We start from the raw sequence: 27,740 nt of genomic DNA, 5'->3' as shown, positions 1-27,740 counted from the left end.
GAAAATGGATGGCTGGATGCATTGGTCAGAGAGCTTGAGTGAAGGCGTCAAGAAATTAACAATAATTAATCGTGATCACAATAAAAATGATAAAAACGAGGTGGCGCGGTGGTCAAGAGGTTAGCACATCCGCCTCACAGTTCTGAGGTTGTGGAGCACATCCGACTCACAGGTCTGATGTTATGGGTTCACATCTGGGAAGTAACAATTCTTGATGACAACGATCCTTTTATTTATAGACAAAGATATGACACCGAGCTTATGATGTATACAATCGCGAGAATGCAAAAATACAGAAAAAAAAAAAGAGAAAGATCATAAAAACAGCACCGTGATTTTTGACCTGACCCGGAATATTTTGGAAAACAAGTGACCTTGCGGGCATTTGAATCACTCAGCTTTGGAACAGCAATGCAAGAGCAGGAGTCGGCCGTCCTCACAGCTGATTTGCTCGAACGAAAATGGGGCCCGCAGCAGGAGGCCACAGAGAAAATTGAAGCATTTCAGCAAATATTTCTCAAGCGGCCACACTTTTTGTCCTTTTTTTTTTTTTTTTTTTCCACATTCTTTCTTCTTTCACTTACCTCCACTCTGGCCACACACGCAGTTACAGTACAATAATAAATGTGTTGAGATAATGTGGCTTGGAAAGCATATTCAGTGTTCACTTGATTAAACAGTGGAATTTTGCACGGTGCCCAGAAATGAGGTTAGCAAATGGCTTCGCCGCTCGCCAGTTTGGAAGTGTACGAAAGGAAATCGGGGGAGAACATAGCGTCTGCCGCTCACTGGCTTCTCAAAGCGCTTGATGAATGCTAGCGTACGTCACTCGGGATAATGCGAGTTAGCCGTGTGCCGACGCCAAATATGGAGCGAGTGTGGCTGTTTGGGGGGGTTGTAATGACTTTGCTGAACCGAGAGCCCCCGACGGCGGGCCCCCCTCTCGCAAAGGTACACACCTCGCAAGAACTCACAATGAACTCTCAGTTTCACCTACGCCTTCCAAGCTTGAGAAATTAAAAAGGAAAAAAAAAAAAAAGATGCGCCTTCTTCATCCGTCGGCCCTCGTAGATAAGATTCAAAGCCTTCAGCGCACCCGAGGGAGAACGTTGTCGCATTCCGTTTGGCTTTCATGCAGCATACATATCAAAAAAAGCGTGTCTGATTTCTCTGACTTCACCCCTCAGGCCCTCCTGACGTCGAGCAGGCCTGCGAACCGAGCGTGCGCACCTGGAGCCCCAACGCGGGGATCGAGCAGGGCATCGTCGGCCTGTCCGAGTGCCCCCTCCAGGGCTGCATGCTTCAGCTGGAGTTCCCCCACCCGCTGGTGCCGGATTCTCTGACCGTCTGGGTCACGTTCTTCAGCCCCGAAGAAACGGCGTTGCCGGCGATCCACAACATCCTGCTGCTCACCGTCGGCGGCAATAACATCTCGCTGGGGCCCAGCAACGTCTTCTGCGACACGGCGCTCACCCTCAAACTGGACGTCGAGGAGGAAGTCTACGGCGTGCAGTTCTTCACCATGGAGCAGCACCTGGAGATCGACGCCACCCTCTTGGCGTCCAAACCCGACTGCTCGCTGTGCCGCCACTGCCAACCGCTGCGCTACCGCCTGCTGCGCCAGCCGCCCTTCACCCACGCGCCACACGGTCACATTTTCAACGAGCCGTCACGCCGATATACAGACAGGTGAGTGACCCGGTAGGTAAATTGCTTTTGGGGTCAACGTTCCGTGTCGTCGGCGACGCTGCCGTGGGAAATCGGTGAGATAAAAACCGCGGGCTCGCCGTTTGCTATCTGTAAAATTCTCGAAAAGAGGCCACTCTCGAATCTTATTCATCCATTTCCTGCTTATTTGGCGGGAGTGCCTCGGGAGAGTCGGGAAACGGGGCTGGTGTTGCTTTAAAGACTAATTAGGGAATTTTTTTTTTGTGTGACACCGAGCGAAAGTGTGTTTATTCGCGTGAGCAAGCGAAACGCACAAACGCGGTCTTGCAAGAGCAAGATCTCCTTTACGGCGCCGCCGAGGAAAACGAGTGAGTGGCCGCTTCTGTTGGAGTTTCAAAGCTGCGGTCGGACGTGTATTTCCAAAGTCGCAGGTCAATCGTTGCCCACATTTGTTTTTTCCCCTGTTCCGTGAAGCAAGGGCAAACAGATGGCTTGTTGAAAGTATTATGTGCACACTGCGGTGAGAGTTTAGTGCTGTGCTCTTGCGGAATGCGCTGACTCGTCAAAGATTTGTGCTATACGTGGCACCGATGTGTGTTGTGCCATCTCACTATCGTGCCGTCAGCGCGGTTCACAAGAGAAGGAAGGGAAGAAAAAAAAAATCGCCCGATAAGATGCGAAAGGGTGAGTATACGTGTTACGCAATGAGAGCCGCGTTGCATAAAGCGCCCTCACAAGCGCTTCCTGGTTTTGGACAGCAGGAGGTCTTTCCAAAGGCTGCCTCGAGTTAGATGCGTTTTATTTGTTGGGAGGCTTTGGCACAGCTCATCGAATATTGACGTACTGTAGGTAGTTTAAAAGCTGTGGTGAATTTCATGAGCTGCGGTTGCATTCCCGCGGTCGAGGTCGGTGGCACCGGCGGACTGTTTACCTTCCTGAGTGCATATGGAATGTTGTCGCTGGTTAGAGGGGTTTTGTAGCGTGATTGCAACAAAGAAAACACACGCTTACTTGTTTAGTGAGGACGGAAGTTCTAAAAAAAAAAATCATAATCGCCCGGCCATTAGGAAAAAAAAGGCTTCGGAAAAATGAAAGTGTTTTTCTGATCACGTGGAGAGAGGGAGGGTGGGAGGGGGGCGTGTGATTGATCTCCAGTGTCAGACCACTGGCCTTTACCTGAGCTGGGGCAAACTGAGCAGAAGGAGCATTTGGATTTTTTTTTTTTTTTTTTTTTTTTTTTTTTTTTTTTCCTCCGGCACCATTCTTGGGTGGCGGTTTGTTTGTAATGGCCCGAGGCTGGGAGGTCAAAGCAAAAAGGATAAATTATGGTGCAAAATCAGGACGTGTGAAAAGAAGAGGAGACGCATGAGGTTGAAGGTTGAACTATTTGGGGTTAAATCATCGGAGCGAGCCAAAAAGGTGATGGAGGAGAACGTTAGGGGGTTGAGAAAGCAATGAGTGGGGGGGGTGGCGGGCGGATTTGGTCTGACCCCCATTCAGCCGAGACACCCCAGTCGATGGGCTAATCCTCTCCGTGATGTGGGTTTCAGAGCTGTCACTGGGTCAAAGGCTATCTCAGAGCTGATGTGAGGGGACCTCCCAGAGAAGTAACCCCCCCTCCTGCCCCCCCCCCCTCTGATTGGGAAAGAGCCCGGGATTGACAGCTCTTTCCCATAATATCTCATGACGATCCCCATGACTCCTTTTGTTGAAACACAGATCAATGTACGGCATCTCTAAAAGGAGATGCAATTAAATCCACTCTTCCGAATCCTCCATTTTTGTCAACCACCCCAACTCATACCTGGACTGGGTTTAATCTTCTACCGATTCATAGCCACGCGTACGCTGGCCATTCTCTTTTTTTTTTTAATGGCTTGCTGTGCTGTCTGTCACGTTTATTCATTTATTTATTTGCCAAACAACTTCATCTTAATGCATGACGTCAACATCTTACGTGAGCCTTTTGAGTAACTGGGCCAGTTCAATTCCAAGTATCAACACTGACTGGCACTTGATTTGTTTGACTTGATCGCTTGAGGTTTTAAAAAAAGGGAGCGCTCTTTGCAAAATGCGAGCCATTTCTTGGAACGATTCCGCACTGGTTGACACTTGGCGTCCCAAAACAATCAGCGGCAACAGTAGATGCATTGTTCAAATGTGAACGCTACAAACTGGCCGCGATGCATGACTTTCATTAGTGGTTAGACAGCTAGACATCAAAAGACATGTTTGTGTCTGAACATTAATTTGAATGACAATTAGGGGCAATATAAAGTCGATGCCGCCCGTTAAACGCTAAAAGGCAGTGACAACACCCGAGATGAATATCAGCTCCCACATTGACAAAACCGCTCTTGCATTGTTTGTTGTTCTTGCAGATGGCTAAACGTTTGTCTCTTTTCGTTATCCGCCATCTGCTAGCAAAGAGCGACAAGCAGATACAAGAAACACCTTCATATAAACATACCCGATTAACAATAACACACACATTTTTTTTTTTTAATTCAAGCAAATGGACACCGACAAACTTTGGAAGGTATATTTCATCTACCTTGCGCTGGACTTGTAGCGGGCCTCAAAATAACCCCCCCCCCCTCCACCCCCATTCTTTTCCGACAAGCTTCTTGAGAGGAATGTCGTGACCCACAAAAGCATCCAATCTTATCAGCGAGAACGACTTGTATGGCTGACTTCTTTGCCGGCATTTAAATGGCTCACAAGTGTCTTGTTTCACCTTTCATCTATACCGTCCCAAAACATCACAGTACAGTCGGCGTCAGTCACATATGAATCGACTCTTCTTTTCTATCGCCGTCATCTCACTTTCACAAAAAGCGGAGCTTTGAAAAGAAGATCTGTGAGCACAAATGCACCACATTACACCCGTGTCTCTTGTATCGTGTGGTGCGGCCATCCTGGAGTTGCGGAAATGGATGCTCAAGCGTCCCCAGCTGATTGATTGACTGGTATTACCTATATCAATGAATAGTAGGGATATTCACCCATTAAAATGACATTTCTTGGGCTTGTATTGGCTTATTGTCTCTTATTGTTGTTTTTTTTTCCCTACTACACACCTTTGGCACTGTAAATCACTTTGATTAGGCTGGACGTACAGTATATAAATAAACCTGCCATGCATGCTTCGACATCAACCGCTGATAAGTCTTTTGTAGTGTGAGACACATAGATTTCATCTCTAAAATAGAAAACGTTTTTTTTTTGTTTTGTTTTGTTTTCTGGGATGCTGAATCGACTGTGTACTTATATTAATATCTTTACTGACTCTCAGCACCCAAGATGAAGTCCAGTCTCCAAACGTCATCGCATGATGGTACTCCGGTACCGCAAATTCGACCGCAATCCATTCCGTGCCGATGGTTGCATTTGGACTTGGCCCCATTCAGATTAGCTCAAATTGGAATATTTCAGTCCAGAGTACAAACAGTCACCATCATAAAATGTGTGTTCGTTTTTACGTCATTTAAAATGTAGAACTAGAAGTTGCTCAAGAATGGAGACGGGCCATTTGATTTTTCTGTTTATTTTTTTCTGATTACCGCAATAGAACGCTGAGCAAAAAAGTGTAGCAAAATGCCAAAAGAAATTTTGGAATGCGCAGAGTTAAATCCTTTGGTACTGGTTGAAGTGAGGTCCAAAAGGCGCCCTGAAGACTCGCAAGATATGCTTACATTACGCATGGTGATGATTTGAACAACAACAACAACAACAAATTGAACTTTGGGAGGAATATGTTTTAGGAACTTGGATGCATACCAAATTGTAAAACTCGAGTTGACCCATTCGCAAGACTTGGATGGTTGATGGCCATCGAGTTTTAACAAAAGTCGGTCTTACGAGTTCCTTCCCACATTCCGAATGTTGAAACCATCTTGATCCCACAACCAAGCGGTCGTTTGGGTCATTTCAGTCTAAAAGGAGGGAACTAGACGCTGGCTTCGACTTTACACAACCACATCCACTGCAGCCCATTGTTTCTGTGTTTGTCTTGCATCAAACTCGCCGTTATCCACATGCTGCCAGGACAGGATGTGCTGTGGTCATTTTTTTTTTTTTTTTGTGGGACTCTATTGAGTCATCAAACTGATCATCGTGTTTCAGTGCGTGTAAGCGAAGCTTTGTTAGCCACAGCGGCTAGCATGGTGATGGAGGTGCCGACTGCCTGAGCGACTGTGGTCGAAGCAGGACGTGAGTCACGACTCAAGACTCAGTGGGCATCGGATTTGTTTTAAAAGAACCGGAAGAACTTTTCGGCATCGCGGATGCTTTTCAACGCCAATACGAAACGGAAGCGAAAGACGCCAAGATGCTAATTATTTTAAGAGGGCTTCTACATACGTCCTCGTGTTTGAGCGGAGCCAACATCTCCCCAATACTGCTTGTGCGTTTGCATCGAAGAGGCTGCTTCCGTTCCAACATATGTTTTTAATAATACAACAACAACAAAAAAAAGGCAACATAATTATTGTGAAACTTGTGATGTGATCACGATGTAATTATAAAATATAGGCAGTCAGACAGGCAGCTTTTGTTTGTCAGGAGTGGAAATAACGGATACAAGAGTAGCCAAGGCCCAAAGCTGGAGATGTCATAAAAAAATAGAAAAACATAAATACATTTTACCTCAAGTCTCCTCGCACAGTAATCAAAATCAGCCTTTGACATGCAAATCCACTGTCTGTCCTGCTACACATTAAGTTACTGCAGCATCGCTGTATTTTTTTGTCGTTGTTGTTTGTTGGTAATTCCATAGGATATGCCGACAAAACTTGATGGTCCACATGAAACAATTTACTTTATCAGTCCTATTTGGCCCTAATTTACCAACGCTGCCCCCCCCCCCGCCCCCCCTCCACCAACTTGTACCTCCCTTACCCTCGCTATGATTAAACAAAACATACTGTCTACACGTTTCTCCTGTTACGCATTAAACAACAAGATATAGGCTTTATTATGCTTACCAAGTAGGAAACTGTGAGCTTGTTTTTTTTTTTTTTTTTTTTTTTGCGAACATATTTTTACAGTCTGGGCTTTTTTTTGTTTTCCCACTACGCAGGCTGATATGTCTAGCACATGAAAATATCAAACACCAATATAAATACGAGGGTGTTATAATCTGAAAATGGTTGACGGATAGACGTAAGAAGACATCATCTTTTTTCCTTATAGATACTGTGTAAGACAATACAATGAGGACATTTCACAAATGTTTATTTAAATATGGTTCTCAATATTGTACACCACAAAAAAAAAATAAAGGCCAAATGGCACTCAAATGACGTGATCTTATTATTTTTTTTTTTTAATAGCTGTTTTTTATTTATTTTTTTATAGCTGTTTTTTTTTTTATAGCTGTTTACTGTGGTAAAGAACAACAACACCTGGAGCAACATTTAACTACATTCAGTACATAGATAAGCAACAAAACAAAATACCGTAGTTGGCACTGCATAGCGTGTGAAACAAAACAAACATTGAATGCTTTGATTCCATTGTTGACACACACTATGGAGGACATGTGAAGGCCAAAATCAAAACTTAAATGAGAAACCATCAGTATAAACACCAAATCAAGTACAAATGGAAAAAAGAAACAACTACAAGCAAATGAGAAAACTGTAAATGAGACATTTGCAAGATGGCGTGCAACATATATGGGAGAGGATCACCTGCACATAGAAGAAAAGCTCGCTTGCACTTTTACAGTTTTCTGCTTTTTTTGCTTATGGTTTTCTCTTTTTCATTTATTTTTCCTTTTTTAATTTTTCCAAAAAAAAAAAAAATCCCTCCCCGGGTTCTTTATAGTTTTCAGTTTTCTCATTTAAGTGTTGTTTTTTTCCTTTCAGACCTTTTATTTTCAGCCTTCCTTATCATGCCGACTCAAGAAACCGTCATGGCGACATACATCCGTAAAGTGAGTAGTCCTCAATAATTCCAACCATTCCGCTTGTGTGTTCCTCATGATGGTTCTTTGACTCGCTATGATGAACAAGCAAAGGCAGTCAGTGTCTGTGGGCATTGTGTGTTTTGGCTCACGGAAGCCTCCCTGCGAAAAAAGATGCCGCAAACACACAGCGTCGCGCCACGCAGTTTTCCACCAGGCTGGTCCAAGTGTCTTCGCAGCGTATAATCTTTTCGTAATTGCGGTTCTCTCTGACGTTGCTCGGAGGCTTCCCGTTTTCCTGAAATGCACAGTCATTTTTTTTTTAACGTTGGGGCTCTCTCTCTCTCTCTCTCTCTCTCTTTGTTTCGCTATCGCTAGGGATGTGGAGCCACATGTCACGTACACCTATCGGGTCCAAACCATCTCCAGTCGGAGCGAAAGCGAGCCTTCCCCGCCGCTGGTGCATGAACTTGGGGCCACCTATTGTGGGGATGGACGGATCCAGAGGTGAGTTCTCTCATTCTTGGCATTTTGGCCAATAGTTCTTGATGAAGTGTTCTTCAAATGGGGGCTTGAGTTGTGTCCTGCCCACTTTCCACTTGGCTGCAGCACTCCTTGTTCTTGCTGCCCTCAGTCTCATGTTGGATAAAAAGTGGGGGAGACACACGTGAGAGACTCTCGACATGATGAAAAAATAATCAGTGTGTGTGCTGACCGGGGCGGCCTGGTGGTCGACTGGTAAGCACGCCTGCCTCACATTGCAGAGGTTGAGGGTTCGATTCCAGCTCCGGCCTTCCTGCAGGGCTTTTCCCCGGGTACTCCGGCTTCCTCCTACATCCCAAAAACATGCGTGGCAGGTTAATGGAACACTCTAAATTGTCCTGAGAGCGTGTATGGTTGTTTGTCGATGTGTGCCCTGCGATTGGGTGGCAACCAGTTGAGGGTGTCCCCCGCCTACTGCCCGAAGACAGTTGGGAGAGGCTCCAGCACACCCGCGACCCTCGTGAGGAGAAGCGGATTAGAAAATGGATGGATGGGTGGATGGATGCGTTGACCGCTCTCATACGACCTAAATAGCAGACGCTAAATTGCTTGTTTGCTCATTTTAACACAAGGATGGGCCACATGTAGCCCACGGTCACACTGTGAGTGGCCCCAAATTAAATGTCACCTATTTGCAAATTTTTTTTTTTAAATTTGACAACTTTTTTTTTTTTTAACTAACACCCATTTTTCATGAAAAAAAACACATTGCAGGTTTACAGAAAGTTTTTTTTAAATAATGTTTGAGGATTAAAAAAAAAAAACTAATTTATACTTAAATATGGCAGCCTCATTATGCTTTTTATTACGGTTCAAGGCGACCGTATTTTACTCATACATTTCCAGTATTGGCCCCTTGTGTCGGTGTGCCTAATTGTGTTGCGCCCAGTCGGTATACACACGGAGAGACTCCTCTACCGTATGACGTTTTATTGTATGTTATTTGGCAAGTCTGAGTGTGGATGTTTCCTTAACCACCTCCTGATGTGTTAGTTCCAAAGGAGAGGAGTGTGATGACATGAATTCCATGAATGGTGACGGCTGCTCAAGCCAGTGCAAGAAAGAGCCTTTCTTCAACTGTGTTGGTAAGTCAATTACATTCATAGTTTATTGCCTGCAAGTCGATCAATAGCGTCAGTAACCAGAAAGCTTTGCCCTTCTTTTAAAAAGTCTGGAAATCATTACGTTTCCAAGGGGTGACTCATCTCATTTTATATTGCTAAATGACTGGCATATCCGACATTCTTTTTCACAAAATAGATGGATGGGTTTCCTGTGTTGTTCTCCTGCTGCAGTACACACACACACACACACGCACACACGCACACACACACACACACCCCCCACCTCCCTCCACTTTTCTCCCCGCCGCTCCCCTCTTGCAAGCGTGCATGTGTTTGCACATGTACACAACATGCGAGCAGGCACATGCTTGTGGGAGCTTCTGTGAAGTGGCTGCTTTAATTCCTGTTGGATTGCCGGATGACTGCATTGGCCGTGCTGTTTTTCCACCAACTGCAAGGCTCAAGTGTGTGTGCGTACGTGTGCGTGCGTGCGTGCGTGCGTGTGTGTGTGTCTGCGGCCGTGTGTAGTTATGCACAGAATTTGGAAAGCATGATGATGGGACATTCTGCCTTCTCCCTCTGCCTCCCCCTACAGGCTGTTCAGGCAATATTTTTAGGCATATGAAGTGTAAAAATAAGTGAAGCACTATGAAAAACAAGGCCATGAAACAATGGTACCGATGGAGGGAGAATACAAGTCGCCCGCATGTACTCGGCTCGCTTTGTGCTGTCAGTTACATCCTTCCATCCATCCATTTTTGGGGGGGCGGGGTTTGCTGGAGCCGATCGCAGCTGACTTTGGGCGAAAGTGCGAAATATAGAGAGACGAACAACCGTACACACCCACGTTCACACCGTCACTGAGAGGGAACCGATCCCACGCTGCCCGCACACAAGTCAGACGAGTGTCCCGCGACACCGTCAGCGACTCGAGTTTCAACCTTCCTTCCTTTTATTATTAATCGTCCACTTGGAATGTTAGCCAGAAGATATGAGGAGAATCCTGCACTGGGACGACCTAACAACCAAAACGATCGCTTATGAACATGGTTTCGTAATTTGTTATTAGATTTGTATTGGGTTAATTTCGATAGCCAGCAGATGTGGCACTCTGGGCTCGCTCTGCAAAAAAATGCAGACGGGAAATGCACTTTGGGAGTTCATTCTTCCGATGCAAAGTTAAAGTCTTGCAAAACATGTTGGCAACGGTTCGCTGTCCTTGTTTTTTGATACTTTTGTCCTCAGGAGTTGGGCTTGGAATGTTTCTTTGTCATTCATTTGCTCTTGCATGCTAGCTGACGGTTGTAAATTGTTGATTGATGGAAAAAAACGACCAACGAAAACATGGTCGCAGGCCAAAGAAAGCAATCAATCTCGACACAAAGCTCCTTATATAACTCCACTGTTGTAATACAGTGTCTTCAAACAGAGTTCCGTCTTTTAACGTGCGAGTTTTTGGCATCAGGCACAAGGTGTCTCGACTCGTCCGCCAATGTTACAAAGCTGAGAGATCTCCTTCTTACCGGGATAAGGCTTTTAAAATAATGTTTTCTTTCTCCCCCCTTTTTTTTTTCCATTTTCTCTTGACTCGCTCCAAATTCACACATTTGATTCTCTCTAGCCTCCCGTCTTCCCTTTTTTACCCCCCTGCGCATTCTCACAAGGCACCGTTTGAGCTTCCTCCTGTCTCGGTTTTGCCGTCACCTCCTGTTCCCATTGAGTGTGAGGCATCTGTGTGCCCCCTCAGTAGCCCCTCAGTTCGCTGTCCAGCGGCGCACAGAACTGACTTTCGTTTTTTTGGACCGCACTGTGGGGAGGGCTGGAATTTCGAGAAGGAGGCCCCGGCCAACTTGGCACGGAATGCCGTCTCCCCTCCCCGCGCTGCTAAATGGAACTGCATCAGCTAACAGCGCTTTTGCTGTGAGCAGTCAAGCCCTCCTCCTCCAGGCCCATAAGCTTCCACTTCCATGCTTTGAACCCGGCGTGGGATGTCTGGAAAAATGAATAGTTGTCGCTTTCTCGACCTCTTAACGTTATCCGATGGCCCCGGTACCGACCCCTACGCTCTCCTTCTGTCTCTGGAATGGGTTGACCCCCCCCCCCCCCTTTCACGTGATCACTGTTTGCTTTAATTCACTCCTTTTGTTTCTTTCCTTTTGAACCTCTCGGGAACGTTGCTTCGTTTTCCTCCTTTCTGTAGTTGGTGGGCTGTCTTCACGGATCAAAGGGTAAAAGACGTGAAGAAAGAGTTTTGTCGGGTCTGACCATCTTTTGTTATCCCCGCATGGATTCGCAGAGGAGCCGAGCATGTGCTACTACTACGACGGCGATGGCATTTGCGAGGACTTTGAGAGAGAGACCGGCGTTCGAGACTGCGGCCTCTACACGCCCAGCGGCTTCCTGGACCAGTGGGCATCCGCTGTGGAGGTTTCCCACGAGAAGAAACCCTACTGCTCGGGAGAGGTCGCGGCCGGTTATCCCGCTGTTACCAAGGTAACGTCCTTTTTTTTTTTTTTTTACTTGTATCCCACCCATCCATTCATTTTCAATCAACTTGGTTCAGCGTTAACTGGGTGAGTTGGAGACGATCACAGCTGACTCCGAGAGTGAGATGCGGTCCACCGTGTACTGGTCGGCGGTCAACGACAAGGCTCGAATCGAAAAATACCATTCATACTATGTAGCCTCGAAACGAACATGCATGCATGTTATTGGAATTTGGGATGAAAATGGAGTACCGATAGAAAGCTCAGGCAAAGCGGAGAACACACAAACGGGTTGAGCCGAGATTCAGTCCGAGAATTTCGGACTGTGGGGCAGACACAGGCGCCACCAGGCTGCTCTCCTTCTATCCCATTTGGATATTCGGATTTATGGAGGGCGAACACCAATCTTACTCTTCGATTAAGCATCTTTTCAGAGCTTCCTCAGCGCATCTCGTTTTAATCCATAGATGACATCATATTTTGCCAAACAACTTCTTTTGCCGGTTTGCCAGTGAAGTCATTTTAAAGATTGGGACGTTTAAAAGCCATTGATTCCACCCGAGCGTGGTGGAAGCATTGATCTGTTGCCGTTGTGATGCGATGGCACAAATCATTAGGGCCGTGCATATATCAAGTAGACACAAAGCCTCGCATATGTGGAAGGGCACAACCCTCGAATTCCCCTTTGGGCATTGACATGTGGTACATAAAACCATCTCCTTCGAGCCCTTGTTTATTATTTCTCTTCATTGTCCAATCCTTTTACGGCATTCGAGGCGTCCAAACCAACGAAAGGAGCCGCAATCTTTCCACACTTTCTTTAATGTGAGAGTAACTCTACTATGCATCATTTCATCTTCATACCGAGAACCAGAAGAGTTTTCCAAACTCATGCAGACTTTTGACAGTGCTGGTTCTTGCGACGCTGATCACTATAAAACTGGATGTAAAACATTTCTGGATGGCTGTGGTCAGGGAGGATTTGAAAATGACTTACCGATTGTGTCGATGCAACGCTTTATGCCGCGAGGGTATTTCTGCTCGGTTCACATCAAGTCCTTTTGTCTTAATCATCATCAATCTTTGAATGCAATACCCTCGCAGAATATAAGATGTCATTGTACGATTTTTTTTTGTCTCATGAGGAGGATGAGATCGCGATACTAGAGAGTGGCCTGTCGTTTCCTCAAAATGACTTACCGATTGTGTCGATGCAACGCTTTATGCCGCGAGGGTATTTCTGCTCGGTTCACATCAAGTCCTTTTGTCTTAATCATCATCCATCTTTGAATGCAATACCCTCGCAGAATATAAGATGTCATTGTACGATTTTTGTCTCATGAGGAGGATGAGATTGCGATACTAGAGAGTGGCCTGTCGTTTCCTCGTCGCCCTCGGACTTTACGTTACTTTACGTTGACGCAACATGAAGTTGTTGTTACTAACACAAAACTGTCGTTGAAACGACACCTTCCTTGCACTAGCTGGACTCATTTTGTAAACTAAACCCGATCTGCATGACCTGAGAGCAGGTCGACTGCTGAATAGGGCTTATCTGTGTGGGTTCATCAGTTCTTCAGAAAAAATCTGTCCCCTGTGTCACGGATTTTAGATTTCTTTTTGCTTTGTCGAACCAAAAAGTTGGTCAACATAACCCTATTCCTATCCCTTACTAACCACAAACATTGCTGGGTTGTGGTTGGTAATGAATAGGAATGTTAGGAATTAGTAACAAATAGGAACGTGTTCGAGTTTGAGCTGCCATTGGCTACAACTTGAACACCATCCCTAACAATTGCTAAGCTAACTTTAGCCATAACTCAAACCCTGCCCCTGACCACGACCAACCCTCGCTCTCGTACTGGAATTTACCGTGACAAAACCCAAACTCTAATCACTTCTCCCTCCTCCTTCGTGGTGTCGCTTGTTCGTCAATGTGGGCGAACGTTGAGAGCGGTGAATGACCGCGCATGAATGAGATTACGGTTGACCCTTTCCGGGATGCCTAAAGTACTCTCGTGAAAAGGTTCGTTGGGTTCAGAACTTTGCGCTTTGGGTACACCTCCCTCCAAATCCGTATCACTCGCTTATCCCTGCGCAATCAACGTACTATGAAGAAAATACCCTTTGCCACAATGCTTCAAAAGTGATTCCAATGCTGGCCAGGGGCAGTTCTGGAGCCTTCTGTCCTTTGCTAGGCCTACCAAGGGATTTATCACTGACATCCATCACTTTGTATCATTGCTGTCCTTGTAGTGCTTCTTTTCTTTCCAGAAAAGGAGGCGAGGCTATAACTAACATGCACCTCAACATCTTAAGTGCTCTTTGGCATGGATTCTACACCCCACCTTTTTTTTTCCCCCACGATGGATGTACGCCATCTTGACACACGCTTGAAAAAGTGTCTGCGCAAATTAGCTGTTGTTGTTGTTTGTTTTTTTTTTTTTAATACATCACGTCACCTGTCCTGTTAATAGCTCACTTCATCCCATGTGGATTAATTTCAAAGAGCTTTTGATAAAGTCTGCCGACAGATGTCCTGATAGAGGACGGCACATTTTTGCGGCGTTGCAAACGGTGGCTTTTTATATTCTGAATGAGCTCGTTGAGGATAGGACATCATTTCCACCCGATCTCATAAACAAGTCCTGTGTTGGCTTTGTGTATCTGTTGCTTTTGATGTCCCACGACAGTGTTGATTCCGTGTGTGTGCCTCGGCAAAGCGAGCAGCCGCGATAGGAATCTTTGCGGATGCGAGAGAGGCAACAACAGCACAAGAAGGCACTTGAGGAGAAAGAGAGATCGTGTCTCTGCACGAAATCTTAAGTTCAGCATGTGTGTGCGCGTGTGTGTGTGTGCGCACGTGTGTGTGTGTTGAGAATCTTTTACACATAAATCTATATCTTCGACTTTAAAGCAGCTAAATCGATACAGACTCACATCCATATATCACGTTTTGACACTGAGCATGTGCTTTTATTGATTTATTTTGTTTGTTTGTTTTTTTTTCTCTCTCTTGCTTAACTTTAAAAATGATCACGCCGCAGCTCATAATGGCCGAGTGTGGTTTTGGTAAGACAAGTTAATGATGCGTGCACACATTAAGGTTCATTATAAATAATGTGCACTGTTATATTTCATTTGAAACACTGTACTCCATTACAATATTTTGCAAGTTTTATGTAATCAGATAACCTATTTTTTTAATTTAAGTGCATGTGATTTAAGTGTTTTATTTTGTCCCACAATACGGTTTATAATCTTTTTTTTTTTTTTTTTAAATTCTTGGAAAAATTGTAAAGCTCCAGTTTAAAATTTAACAGACCAATCAGCACCTTTTGACCTCCTTTGTGTCTTGAGGGTGATGTGGATATAAGTAAATACAAAATGTGTAACGAATATTGATTTGGATGCATCCAATGCAGCAGTTTTGACGGCAAAGTGGATGTTAATTTTCATGAATGAAGTTTGGAAGAACAGTAATGACGCCTTCCATGCCGCTTCGAATTCCATCCACTAATTAAGGGGTCAGATGCGCTGACAGATGGGTTTCGCGGTCAAAAACGAGATTTGCTGTGTTCGCTGGAGATGATGCCATTGAAGAAAAGGTTGCTGGGAAACCGTTTCTTTGTTGAACTTTGTCGTCATAAAAGACCTCGGAATGAGCAGTCTTGAGTTGACCATCAAACACCTCCTGGACGCGAGTAAATGCACGCCGTAACATTTATGACCCCGTTGAGCGATGAGCTCGGCCCTTCCACTGAATCTCTTCATGTTGCCGGATCTTTAAGCAGTCACACAAGCACGCCCTTGACTCGACTGGGGAATTAAATACGCTACAGTTGACATCAACACATTGTTTCTCTCATCATCAAGCCTTTGAGTGTGCGCTTGACTTGAGAGGGATTGAGCACTAACCACTCACTCTCTTTGTGTGTACATGAGTGCCCATCTGCGTGCATGTGCGGTGTTTGCGCATATTCCAATTTCACATGAAACAGCAAGGCAGGTGATTTCTCCTGAGATATTTGCTGCCCAGGCAATCTCTGACGCAACACCCCCACCCTGCCCTCCCCCCGGGCATCCCTTGAGAACGCCACCCTTAATTATACATAAGCAACAGAAGGGGGATAACATTTGAGTTGTGTCACGCTGCTAGGACATGTTTCTATATAAAGTTCATCCATACTGAGGTGTAAAACACAATAAGGATGGGAAGGATGAATATGGACGAATAACAGAATAATAATCACCAACCGTTTTGAAACTTTTGCTGACTGGTTCAGTCATTGTTTTCCAATGTGAGAGCAGATCTTTTGCAAAGGTCTGCTTTTGATTAAATAAAAGGTAATGACTCTACATTCACGAAGGAGGACATAAATCGGAGAATAATTACTGTTGAAAGGCTGAAATCAGAGAATCTGAGCAATTTTAAGTTAAGTGCGGGCTCCAAACAATTCCTCGGCTATTAAAATAGTCAATTAACTTTGACCTCTCTCGACCAATGCACATCTCAACTTGAGTCAAATTTGGATTGGAAGCGAACTTGTCCGCTTGCCTGACAATTAAAAGTACAGTATGTAGGATTGAGTGCCATCTAGTGGTGTACTAATACAATGCAACGACCTCAGCTCGAAGCGCGTACGTACGTGCACTACGGCCACTCAGAAGGAGCACGCTTCGCAAGCCTACCACCAAATATCGTCAGCAGAGGTGCAACCCAAGAGGTCCAAGTCAAGGTTGCGCCTCGTGTGACAGCATTTGTAGAAATTGACTGCAGTTTCGGAAACTGGGTGAACATGACACACAAACTGATTTCATGCGATGCAAAGGAATGTTGAAGGTACCTCTCTCCCGATTTGAAAATGAATGGTAAACTGTTGTTATGTGTCCGGTTGGTAAAATTTTACCTCAGAATGACCAAAATTGTTCGTTTGCACGCATGTGGAGTTGCTATATTTACATAAAACAACGGCTTGCGAAATCATCACCAGGTTCGACAAAACCTCAACTTTGAAGCTTTTTGTGGAATCCCGACGGACAGCAAACAAATGCGGAGAAAGAAAAGAAGTGGACCATTTTTTTGTCTTAAAGTGCCCCAAAAAGCAATCGGAAGCTCCGTGTAAAGGCTACTGTCGAGCTGATACTCACATTACCCAAAAAAAAAAAAAAAAAAAAAAAAAAAACAACAGTAGCCGGGCTGCCGCTTTCAGCAGGAGAGGAAAGCCAGCTCCTTTGGCACGGACTCCTTCGCCAACATTCCCTCAAACCGCACAGACCTCGTCAGGCAGCGTGCCAGTGACATAAGCGTGTGGTAACATTAAAAAGAAACCTCTGGGATGGCGTTCCTTTTTCCCTTTTGCTTTTCCCGTTTCAATTATTATTGTGGCTCTGCCATGCAAAAACCTCAGTGCGGTCGCTGTGCTTTTTTTCGTGGCACTGTTGACCCCACACAACATTTTCAAGCTGTTAATATGCAAGGTTTTGGCCTTGTTCTGCACAGCAAAGCGGACCACTGACTGAGGGACATTTATCCTCTCAGCGGACCCATCTGGTTTCAACTTTCCGCCGTCGCACGCTCACCGACTCCTATATGTTAGATTGCGGTCGACGCTCGCTACCACCCAGTCTCCCCTGATGAGACGGGCTTAGGTAAACGGCGTAATTGCCCTCGCTCGTTAGCGCTTAACGGTCTCACTCTCAGCGGGCCGCCGACGTCACTGCCATTAGCCGTGCACCAATGAGACGGTCAGCCTCCGTGGCTAAGGGTGGGACTGGGTGACAGGACATTACCTCACACACCAGGCGCTCACCAACATTCCGGTAAACCATGGGATGGTGCTTGGAAAGTGGTGCTCGTTTCTCTCTCTGTTGCTTGTTCTCTTTCCTTCCACAAATGCCTCGCAGATGCTCACGTCTGCTCGGGCTTCAAATTCATCGCGTGCGTCTTTGCCAAGAATCCGAGGACCAGACCTAAAAACATACCTGTGGCAGATATGTTTCGCTGCCGTTGCATCAACGCTAAATTGAAGTTCCATCCCTCCATTCCAATCGTGGGGAGGTGAAGCCCGTGAGGCTACCAGCGGATGATTGGAACAACCGTTTATCTGTTTATTACAATCTGGAGGCTATCCCGGCTGCGGGTGAAACGCGGACGACAACCTGGATTGGTTACCGGTCAAATTCAAAGCACATGTAGCTCGGATTTACGCCGCTGCGTAAACCTGCAGTCACTGAACATGCATCGATCCCGTGCTGGTTGCGCGACAAACGTGGGCCGCTACACGATCGGCAACCGCCGTGCACGTTTTCACACGCAGAAATATGAAGGTAGAGGAAGCGTGCTCATCGTCTTTGTTTTGTTCCGATTTTGGAACGTCGTCGCTGTCTTGTGAAAAACACTTCTGTCCGTTTTTGGGTGTTCTTTACCTCTGAAGAGGCCAAACGACTCCATAAAAACGAATGTTGGGTCGCACAGCATTCTATTTTCACTCCACTCGACACTTTCGTCCTGTTCTTCATACTGGAGAATATAAATTGTACCTTGCACATACTTAAAGGCTTAGTTCATGTTGATTGTACAAGTGATTTGTTAAGTCGTTGACACAAAACAGCAAAGAGTCGAGTTAATATATCACAGCAAGTGCCCTAATTATTGATTTTCTAAGGAGTGGCACCGAATAATGCAGAGAGGGGCTTGCCAACGTGAAAACAATCACTTTCTCCGGACTGCGTCTTGCTTCTTTTCATTGCCAAGTACGGTAAAGATGACCTCAGTGAAGAAGTGACCTCATGCTTGTTTGGATCGAAGGTATTTATTGAGCTGAATCCACAGTCTGAAGCACACCACTCCGTAGGAGTCATTGTTATTGCCGTCACTCGTCTTTCGCAACGGCGTTTCCCCGCTTTTAATCTTGACTTCTTGCTCTCACGGTACATTTTGCCGTGCCCCGCAAATTTTCAAAGTCCCAACTCCCGACCGTTTGCCCTCTCGCTGCTCGAGTTCCTCTCCTCTCCATCGCCCCTTGGCTTCACCTTAACGCTGCCGTTAGCTAAAGTGATGTTGAACAAACACCGGTGGGTGCCTAGTTATGGTCGGTCGGGTTGTTGCCTGACCAGCCAGCTGGTACAAATTAAGACCGCATATTTTCCCTGTGGGATTACGGTCCGAGCGGACACGTAGTACTGCGTACTTGATTTAATATTGGTCCTTTGTGACATCCTTGAATTTGTTACAGGTGGTTGAGTTATTTTTCAGGGGATGAGAACTCAGTGTAGTGGTTTGCTGCGTGTTGTTCCTGCTGTGATGACAGGCGTTTTCGGAAGATTTATGCCTGTTGATCTCAGAACAGTCGCTGGCTTACTCTTTGGCCTGTGGCTGGTAGAGGGAAAAACAAGTTCCATGCAGCAATGAGTCACGATGGTTTGTTTAGACGCTTCGAAAACTGGTGTCACAATTAAGACAGTCGAAAAGTGGCTTTGTGTCGGCAGAATTGAGGCACTCGTAATAAAATGGGCAATAAAACGGTCGCTGACAGTTGGCTGACTGTTTTGTTCGTTCGTTCATTCATTCATTATTGCGTTGGTATTACGGCGCTTCGCAGAGCTGACTTGCACACAGCTGGCATAAGATCGATTTGCACTCAATGCCCCATTCACCGTCGCGCCGCGACTGACTGGCGACAAGTCCAGGGTGTAGTCCCGGGGGCTACACCCGTAAAGAGTTGAAGGTTGGGGTTCAACACTGAGCATGTCCTTAATCATGTGCGTGTCAATTTCTTTCAATAGGCCCATATTGAATGAATTACTTATTTTTCTTTTATTTTGTTAATGTCACATCTTGCGTTCAAGAGCATGATGAATAAATGTTGCGGTTCCAGAATTCTGTCATTTTGGCATCATACTGAAACCTATTAATCCGGGAGCAAATATTTTTATTGTGAAAGTCAGCGGTATACAATTAGTCCAGTGCTTTTCAACTCTTCTTTTACGCAACCCCTTCCGCCCCATGAATAAGAAAATATTTCGCACCCACCGCAACTCTGCGCCACTACTATACATAGCATAATTTGCCTAGAAAATTCTTATCAGACAAAATCCCTACACAATACAGCTAATACTTTTTGAGCGCACTCTGACCATGACAGTTCCACTGCCACCTATGGTAGTGGATGTGCCATTACAGTTTATTTAGGTACAGCAAAAAAAAAAAAAAAAAAAAAAAAAAGCATGTTCCTATTTTAGATGCACTGAATTAGTCTGAATGACGACGATGATATCTTTGCTTGGTGTGCAGGTAGGTGCTCCATCTATGTTCAGTCCTAAAGGCTTTATACTGGCTCCCAATCAGCTGCAGAATCGATTTCAAAATTCTGCTACTGGTCTTTAAATCGCTGAAAGGTTTGGGTCCTAAATACATGAAAGAAATGCCGATTGAACATAAATCCATTAGGGCTTTGAAATCTGCAGACTTGGGTCAATTAGTGGAGCTCAGAGTTCAAAGCAAATATGGTGAAGCACCCGTTAGCTGTTATGCTGCACACAAATGGAATGAGATGCCAACAGAAGTGAAGTCAGCCCCGAAAAACGTTTCCCCCCAACCGCAAACCTTTGATGAAGGCCATTTAAACATTTTTTTTTTTTAGTAAATTTTGAAACCTGACCTGTTTTTCTGCATTTAAAATGTTTCTAACAGTTTCTGTTCATGTGTCAATGCACGTTATTTTAGTAAATTAGGTAAGCCATTTTTTGTTTTTTTTGTCTGCTTTGCTTCTGAATGTTGGTGACATTTGTGTTCGTAGATGTTTTTACGTTATTTTTCCTGTAACGCTGAAAACAGCTCTCTTCCTGCGTCGTGCCTGCCATCCATATCTTCCGCCTCCTTTCCCTTGTCTCTGGGCACCTTGAGACTATAAATATTCTGTGCAGCATCTTTTGTCATCTGTACCTGCTGTGATAGTACAACTGTTTTAATCAAGCAATCAATTGAAAGGTCTGCTAGCGGGTGGTGTTTCTTAATACCCAGACTGAAGGCGGGCAAATATCTGTCATCATATTCTTTGCGAAAATGTGTTGTTCCTGTTTTGCCTTGTGACATTAGAGTGTGCTGATTTTGATGTTGTACTACTCATATGCAAAGTACTGTGAAGTCTTGACTGCCAGTCATGTGTGTGTGTGTGTGTGTGTGTGTGTGTGTGTGTGTGTGTGTGTGTGTGTGTGTGTGTGTGTGTGTGTGTGTGTGTGTGTGAATAGCAGCCTTGGCCCCGAATACCACATCCTACAAAGATACAGTTACTAATGCCTTTGACAGTTACTTTTGCCTCCAGGGGTGGGCTGACTGGTCAGTATTGATACAGTTTGACTGTGATAGAGCTAAAAGCATCTGGTTTTCATTCCACTCATGTATTTTTCCCAATTTTCTCATTTTTATTCTATTGAGCGAAAGGCTCATGGCAAAGACATTGCAGAGAGAACCTGCCTCAAATTTGTCAATAATAGCTGCATTACTAAGCAGATGTTTGTCCAGTCTTGCAGACTTTGGCTTTCGCAGATGGTAAACTGGTGGAAGTAGCCTTGGAATATTAATAATTGTTTCCATGTGGTTTATTACTCAACCTGTTATAAAGAGACTTCTATAAATGTCTGTGGGGTTCTGTAGCCCTCCCCTGGAAGCATTCGTCAACAAACGTTCATTTTTAATGTCCCCTGGGACACATTTTTGGTCTTATTATAATACCTGATCATGGCTCAAAGGAGTCCAAGGAATGTTTCCCTGCAGCGTGTTTAAAGGATTCGACATCTTGCTTCAACGCGACTGTATCAAATTAAGCTTCATGGGTTAACGCTAGGGGTGGGCACGACTGGGTTCGTTGTATGCGGCGTTTTGGGCTGTCCAAAAATGTCGGCGCTTTTCTGTGAGCAATAGTCTATCGCTCGGTTGTTCAGTTGTAAGTGACCACAGCGGTCAGTCTGGTGAGCGCCATTGCGAATTTTGGTTTTGTTTCACAGAAGTAGAATTTAAATTCGTACTTTGTGCAAACTCTTAATTTTTGATCGCACGGGCTGTTTCTAATAGAAATCGAGCTTGTGAGTTGCTCCTGACATGACATTCAAACTGTTGGTTTACTTTGGACTGCGGCAATGTGCTTTGAAGCAAACTGAGTCAGAGATCCATCAGTTTCTGCTCTGTTTCAGGAAATATATACAGTATATACCAAGCATGAAAGAGAATACAACTGTGAGTGAAACAAATGTAGGTGCTATTAAAGTGGGAAAGGCGCTGGTGAGCTACATTTGAAATCTTGGAGAAAATAATGCATGGAACCAAGTTCACTGCTTTGCCACAGATGGGGAAACGAGTGAGCGATCGGGGAGTCTTTGGGATCGGATGATGGAAAGACAAATTAACGGAAGGACCTACTCTTTGGCTTTAAGATTTGATGAAAGGTATCGAACCATCTTTAGACAAAACATGCAGCATTGAAAACCGGAACTGGTTGGGAGCAGGAAGGTGAAACACTACACTGAGCACTGGAACAGTGTGACTGGATGCTTTGTTGTGAAAGTCGACCCAATTGAGGTTCCACCAGCGTCGAGGAACAGATCGGGGTTGAATTTCCCGGGTCCCACCGTATTTGCAAGAATAAGAATGATTTTCATGGGCGTGCTTGATTAAAAGCAAGTCATGTTTTCTAGTCTTAGGGTTCAGATGATTTGATTTAATTAAGATGTTTTACACTTCACCTGTGCCTCCCGCTTCGCAATTATCAAATGACAAAAAAATAAATAAATAAATAAAAAATACCTGTCCAGTTGCATCACAGCGTCGTGGGATTCTATCCAGAAAATGGCATTTGCATTCTCATAGGAATACTCATTTCTGCTGCATCAGCAGCAAGCACAGAGGCCATGTCAACAGATTCAGGGAACAGATATCTGGGCAGATAGGCGGTCAGGCCAGTTTTTCCACGGTGGCAGAATCTTACAGTCGCCGCCATAGCAAAACTCTCCGGTTACGGGTGTCTTATTTCACCAGCTCAGGAGAGCGGGCGAAACTGGCCGTCCTTGGTTATCTGCCCTCCATTCGCCTTTGTGTTTGTTAATCTTTTAGTTGGGGTGTCCATTTGTCATCTTTTTCCTTCCTGTCACCTTTCTTTCTTTTCGATCCATGCTGTTTCTCAAACATTTTCTTTGCTTTACAATCCTTTTACAGCCAATAATGACATGCAAGACAAGGTGACCCGCTTCTTTGTAAACCGGGCGTCAGCAAATTCGAAACTGTAGCAACACTCTGGCGCCTTGCAGTGGGCAGGTATAGCATGATGTTTTAAAGACAGCTAAAACAGCCTGCGTCATTGACCGCTTTTATGCAAAGCAATATTTTGAGAGATTGGCAGAGAGACAACTAAAAACAAGTAATTCAAAATAGAACTTGCCCTTGCACTTAATGTTGTAATTACTGTAGTGGAGAGCCCTGCCCATGTTTCTCTTCAATGGGCCGGTCCCATCTTGGGGTAATTGGAGACAATGACATCCAAATAGTGTTACTTATGTTCAGTCCATGCAGCAATGTTTGATTTGGTCGCCACCTTTGCAGAAAATGCTGCTTCACAAAGATAGGGTGCTTTCGCATTGTCTGCATTTGCCAAAGCTTCGTTGACGCATTTCGATGCCCACATATTATGCACTATTATATCTTACTATGTAGGCACTTCTTCTGTCAGTATTTATTTATTTTTTTACTTTTCCCCCTTTCTGAAGAAGCTCTCGAAAGATGCTTGGACTCTCAATTGTCCCCTTTTCCAGACGCTTGTGCTAGTGCTAGTTCCAGGCCAGTGTTCAGGTTAGCACCAGTTCTTTCTTTTTCAACCACCGAAATTGGCTGTAGCTTGAGCTCTGCTGATTGAAACTGGTGCTTTAACTTGCCCCAATTATTTGTTGGGCCAGAGTCCGGCACCAACTACGTGAGGGTCGGGGGGCGGGGTTAGCATGACGATCGCAGATGGAGAGGAATGACTCCCCGCACACCCGGAAGTTTTGCACAAACATTTGAGCGGTGAATTCGAAGAGTGATCGCGAATGTGCTCAGATAGCACGCGATCTCCGATTTGCAGTCAGCCTCGTGATCTTCTACAATGATTAAGAAAGATATAAGCGTTTGCTGTTACATGTCCCTGACTGTCATATACGTTGTACAAGTATAATCGATGCTATGCTAAGTTGCCGAGCACATGCTAACAGAGCATTATTATTATTAATATTATGACGTTTGGACGCTTTATGATGACGCAAAGACGTAGCTTCAACTTGCCTCTTTGTCGGTGGCAAACCAAACTCGTTTTTCGGAAGAACTTGCTAAGCACCAACTAAACACAGCACTGATCCTTTAGCGGCTAAAGGCTAAAAAATCGCTCGGGTAAAGTTTAGCCGAACGATTTTTTTTGGGGGGGGGGGGGGGGGATGGATAAGTGCGGTTCAGTGCCAAGTGACCCATGGAATACAGTAGTTTCATCTGGGACCAGTAAACTAAAGTATCATGGGATACTATTTTGTCTACTTCAACTACTAGTCAAAAAAATTGTAAATGTTTTATGCCCTCTTCTTTTTGTCTTAGACATGTCAGTCCAAGGTGTTTGATCTGTCTGACGGGGTTTCCCAATATGCCTGGTTCCCATGCCATGAAGCCCGCAAGTCTCCTTGGGGATACCCAAACTACTGGCTGAAGGTAAAACCTTGGATTTAATGTATCACTTAACAACATTTTGAGTCAATCAGGATTTGGATTCAATGGTATAAATAAAAAAATACACAGTATGAATATATGCCAATTTTTGAGCTGACAGACGTGTCGGAGACAAACGTCCTGGTTTTATAACACCCTGTGTTCATGAAACATAAACTTTTAAGGTTTGGCTGAGAAGAGGAGAAAAAAAATGCATTAAAAATGCGACCACATAACACAGGCACTTGCATTTATGATGCAATATCAGCGAAAAAAAAAAAAAACAGTTAATAGTGCAGTCAGTTACTTTCATTGGAAATCTGGACACTACTTCCCTTATCCAGGCCCACTTCTCTCATCCAATGGTGGCTGCGGCAGTGATCATACACCTGGCGGCTGATGGGACGAGTTACATCGACCAGACTCAGTGTAACGTCACCGTTCAGCTGGTGGACACCAAAGAAGGCATCCATAGCCTTGGTAAGAACCTTTTTCTGTTTCAATGTTCTGTTCACACATTAAATTTCACCGACACGGAATGAGGAGGTGAAGTTCACCTAGCAATTTTAGCAGCGTAAGAGGATGATAATAATAACAACAATAATAATAATAATAATAATAATAATAACAATAATAAGTCTGTTATTTCAAGCTGAAACAAAACTGTCATCGACAGTCCGTGTTATTTTCGTCACCACACATCAAATTATTGGATTGTGGCAATCGCTCACTTTACTAAGTTTTGCGCAGTGTAAAAGGCACAGACAGATAAAGTAAATGCTGAATCTACAATGGCTGTAATGCATCAATTTTGTGGGATTTCTGTGCTATTCCCTCTGCCAGTGAGGGAATGTCCATTTTGTGGAACTTCCTGTGTACCGTTTGCCACATATCAATTATGAAGGGTATATATTCTTCCAACAAGTTTCCAAAGGTAGTAACAGGCCTCCTGTGGAAAATATGCACTCATCCCTTCTCTATCGTGCCCATAAGGGTTGGAGGTGAACCGGAGCCTGCCCCAGATGACTCACAATGACTCACAATCACAAGGGAACATATAGTCAAAGAATCATTCACACTCACATTCACATTCAAACCTATGGACACTTTAGTGTCTATTTTTTGTAACGGTCATATTTTCCACCATGCTGGCCATGGCATACTGTATGATACAGTAAATAAAAATTATACACAGCATTCCTATTCTTTAGGGAAAAAAAGGCTCTCTAACAAATCTATTCCAATACATGCGCGATGAATGTTGAGGTTGCGTTCCATTAAACCAAAACAAAAACCTAGATTTGGTCAACAAAATCCAACAAAAAGCTTTTCATGGTCCTTGTTCATAGGCGAGTGGCGACTGAGCTGCCGTACGAACCCGTTGGTGATTCCAGTGAGTCATGACTTATCGGTGGCCTTCTACCACACCAAGGCCATCCTTGTCGTGTTCGCCTCCCGCCTGGTAGCCATCTCCGGCGTCGGCCTGCGCTCTTTCCAGTCCTTTGACCCCATCACCATCAGCGGTTGCCAGAGCAATGAGATCTACAACCCCACCGGTCAAAGGTGAGCCAACAAAACCTGCCAACATATCACACGTAGGACAAGCAATTCCATATTGTTGAACTTTGCGATTATCATCTCCACCTTTGATGTCATACAATTGTAGTCCCACTAAAATTACTGTATGAAATCTGCTTATGCCAAATGATGACGTGCCATACCACAGGAATCAGACATGCTTCATTTACTCCAAATCAATCTGAGACACAATTCCGCGAATGTGCTAAACATTGCCTGTTTTCACCGTGAAGTTTATTTATATGTCCCTGATGGACAAATTTCCTCTGACCAGAAATGATTCGTTTAAACTCCAAAAAGTCTAGCAAAGCAGATGTCTTGATTCTCCCAACAAAAACACATAATGGAATTGCTGTTCAAGAAAATACGAATAAAAAAAAAAAAAGTGTGCAACTGTGTGTGTGTGTGTGTGTGTGTGTGTGTGTGTGTGTGGCACAGCATTCTTTTCCTCAAATGCATATTGGAGGAGGTGTCTCTAAGGATCTCTCTCTCTCTCTCTCTCTCTCTCTCTCTCTCTCTCTCTCTTCTCTCTTTTATATATATATATATATATGCATGCATGCATATATATATATATATATATATATATATATGCATGCATGCATGCACACAAACCCACACGTGTATGTGAGGAAGTGTTTGGAAAAGCTAACCTGATGCAACTAGCCACTTAAAATCGAAAGTCAAACATCACCGACAATTGTTGATGTCATTCCTCCGGTTGTTTATGGGACCACCAATGAGATTTTGCAGTAAAATTTGTCCTTTCCGAGTTTAAGTACTATTTTCAATTCAAACTTTTTGGGTGGCGAGTCACTTACCACAAAAAGCACGGCATCTGACCGCACGCAGAAAGGAACTCGCACTGTTTACCCGATTGCCACACCGTGGTCACGCATGCGACTGATACACACACACACACACGCACGCACGCACGCACGCACACGCACACACACGATTTTGCTGCGCCACATGCTGCGAGTAAACATCACAATCCACAAAGGGCACTTGTTTGTGAAGGTGTGCGGCTCGCCATACAGCTGTTTATGGTATTTGTCTTGTGCCAAAAACACCTAAGTTGATTTCGAACTTGACAGGTCGGTGGAGTGGTCCAACAAAATTTTGATTTTTTTTTTTTTTTTTTCTCGGACTTGGAAATACAGAGACCCTTTAGATAGGAAACCGATGAAATGAAGTTAGGAACTAATTATCTTGCTTGATAGCTGCTGCTGTTCACACCGAGGCTCCTGCGCCCATTTTAACATTGTTGCTAACCCAAACAACAACACTGAGCCTCTTGAACAGTCTCTTCCACGAATCAAAGTGCGAAGTTAAGGACTGCAAACATTTGAACGTTACCGACTGTGTACACAACCACCCTGCACGGCAATAAAGACATGACCTTACTTATTTTACGCGGACATGCGATTTCCCCGCCCTATTGTTTATTTGGTCCTCCGAGGTTCTCACAGTTGCTCTGAGTTGGTCCACTTTAGTTCTTCAGTTTTTGTTTTTAAACATCACTTTACTCCCGTAAAGCAAAAACTGCATTACATGACAACATACATCATTATAATGTGGAAACATGAGTTCGCTGATGCAAAGAAAAACCTCCCTTGCTAACTTCTTTTCTGAACATCACTTGTTGAGGTTGGTGATCCCTTTGGAAATGAATGAGTAAAACACCAAAAGCTCAACTAAAGGGAAAAACGCAGGCACAAAAGTTTTTTTTTTTTTTTTTTTTTTTTTTTTTTTTTTAATATATTATTTTG

At 44.4% G+C, this 27,740-nt stretch overlaps 1 protein-coding gene across 2 annotated transcripts in view; it reads left to right on the top strand.

Moving 5' to 3' along the window:
* LOC109521665 (pappalysin-1) overlaps window positions 1–27,740 on the top strand; it is an 82,901-nt gene that overhangs the window by 25,592 nt on the left and 29,569 nt on the right. For both annotated transcript variants that reach the window (XM_019879651.1, XM_019879650.1), the window contains exons 7-13: window positions 1,188–1,689; window positions 7,955–8,083; window positions 9,113–9,204; window positions 11,480–11,676; window positions 24,283–24,393; window positions 24,735–24,870; window positions 25,740–25,953. In XM_019879651.1, the coding sequence (XP_019735210.1) occupies window positions 1,188–1,689; window positions 7,955–8,083; window positions 9,113–9,204; window positions 11,480–11,676; window positions 24,283–24,393; window positions 24,735–24,870; window positions 25,740–25,953 (1,381 nt within the window). The remainder of the gene's footprint in view (window positions 1–1,187; window positions 1,690–7,954; window positions 8,084–9,112; window positions 9,205–11,479; window positions 11,677–24,282; window positions 24,394–24,734; window positions 24,871–25,739; window positions 25,954–27,740) is intronic.

The sequence above is a fragment of the Hippocampus comes genome, unplaced genomic scaffold, assembly GCF_001891065.2.
Source record: "Hippocampus comes isolate QL1 unplaced genomic scaffold, H_comes_QL1_v1.1 scaffold183, whole genome shotgun sequence".
NCBI lineage: Eukaryota > Metazoa > Chordata > Actinopteri > Syngnathiformes > Syngnathidae > Hippocampus > Hippocampus comes.
This window is presented reverse-complemented; position numbering and strand designations above follow the sequence as displayed.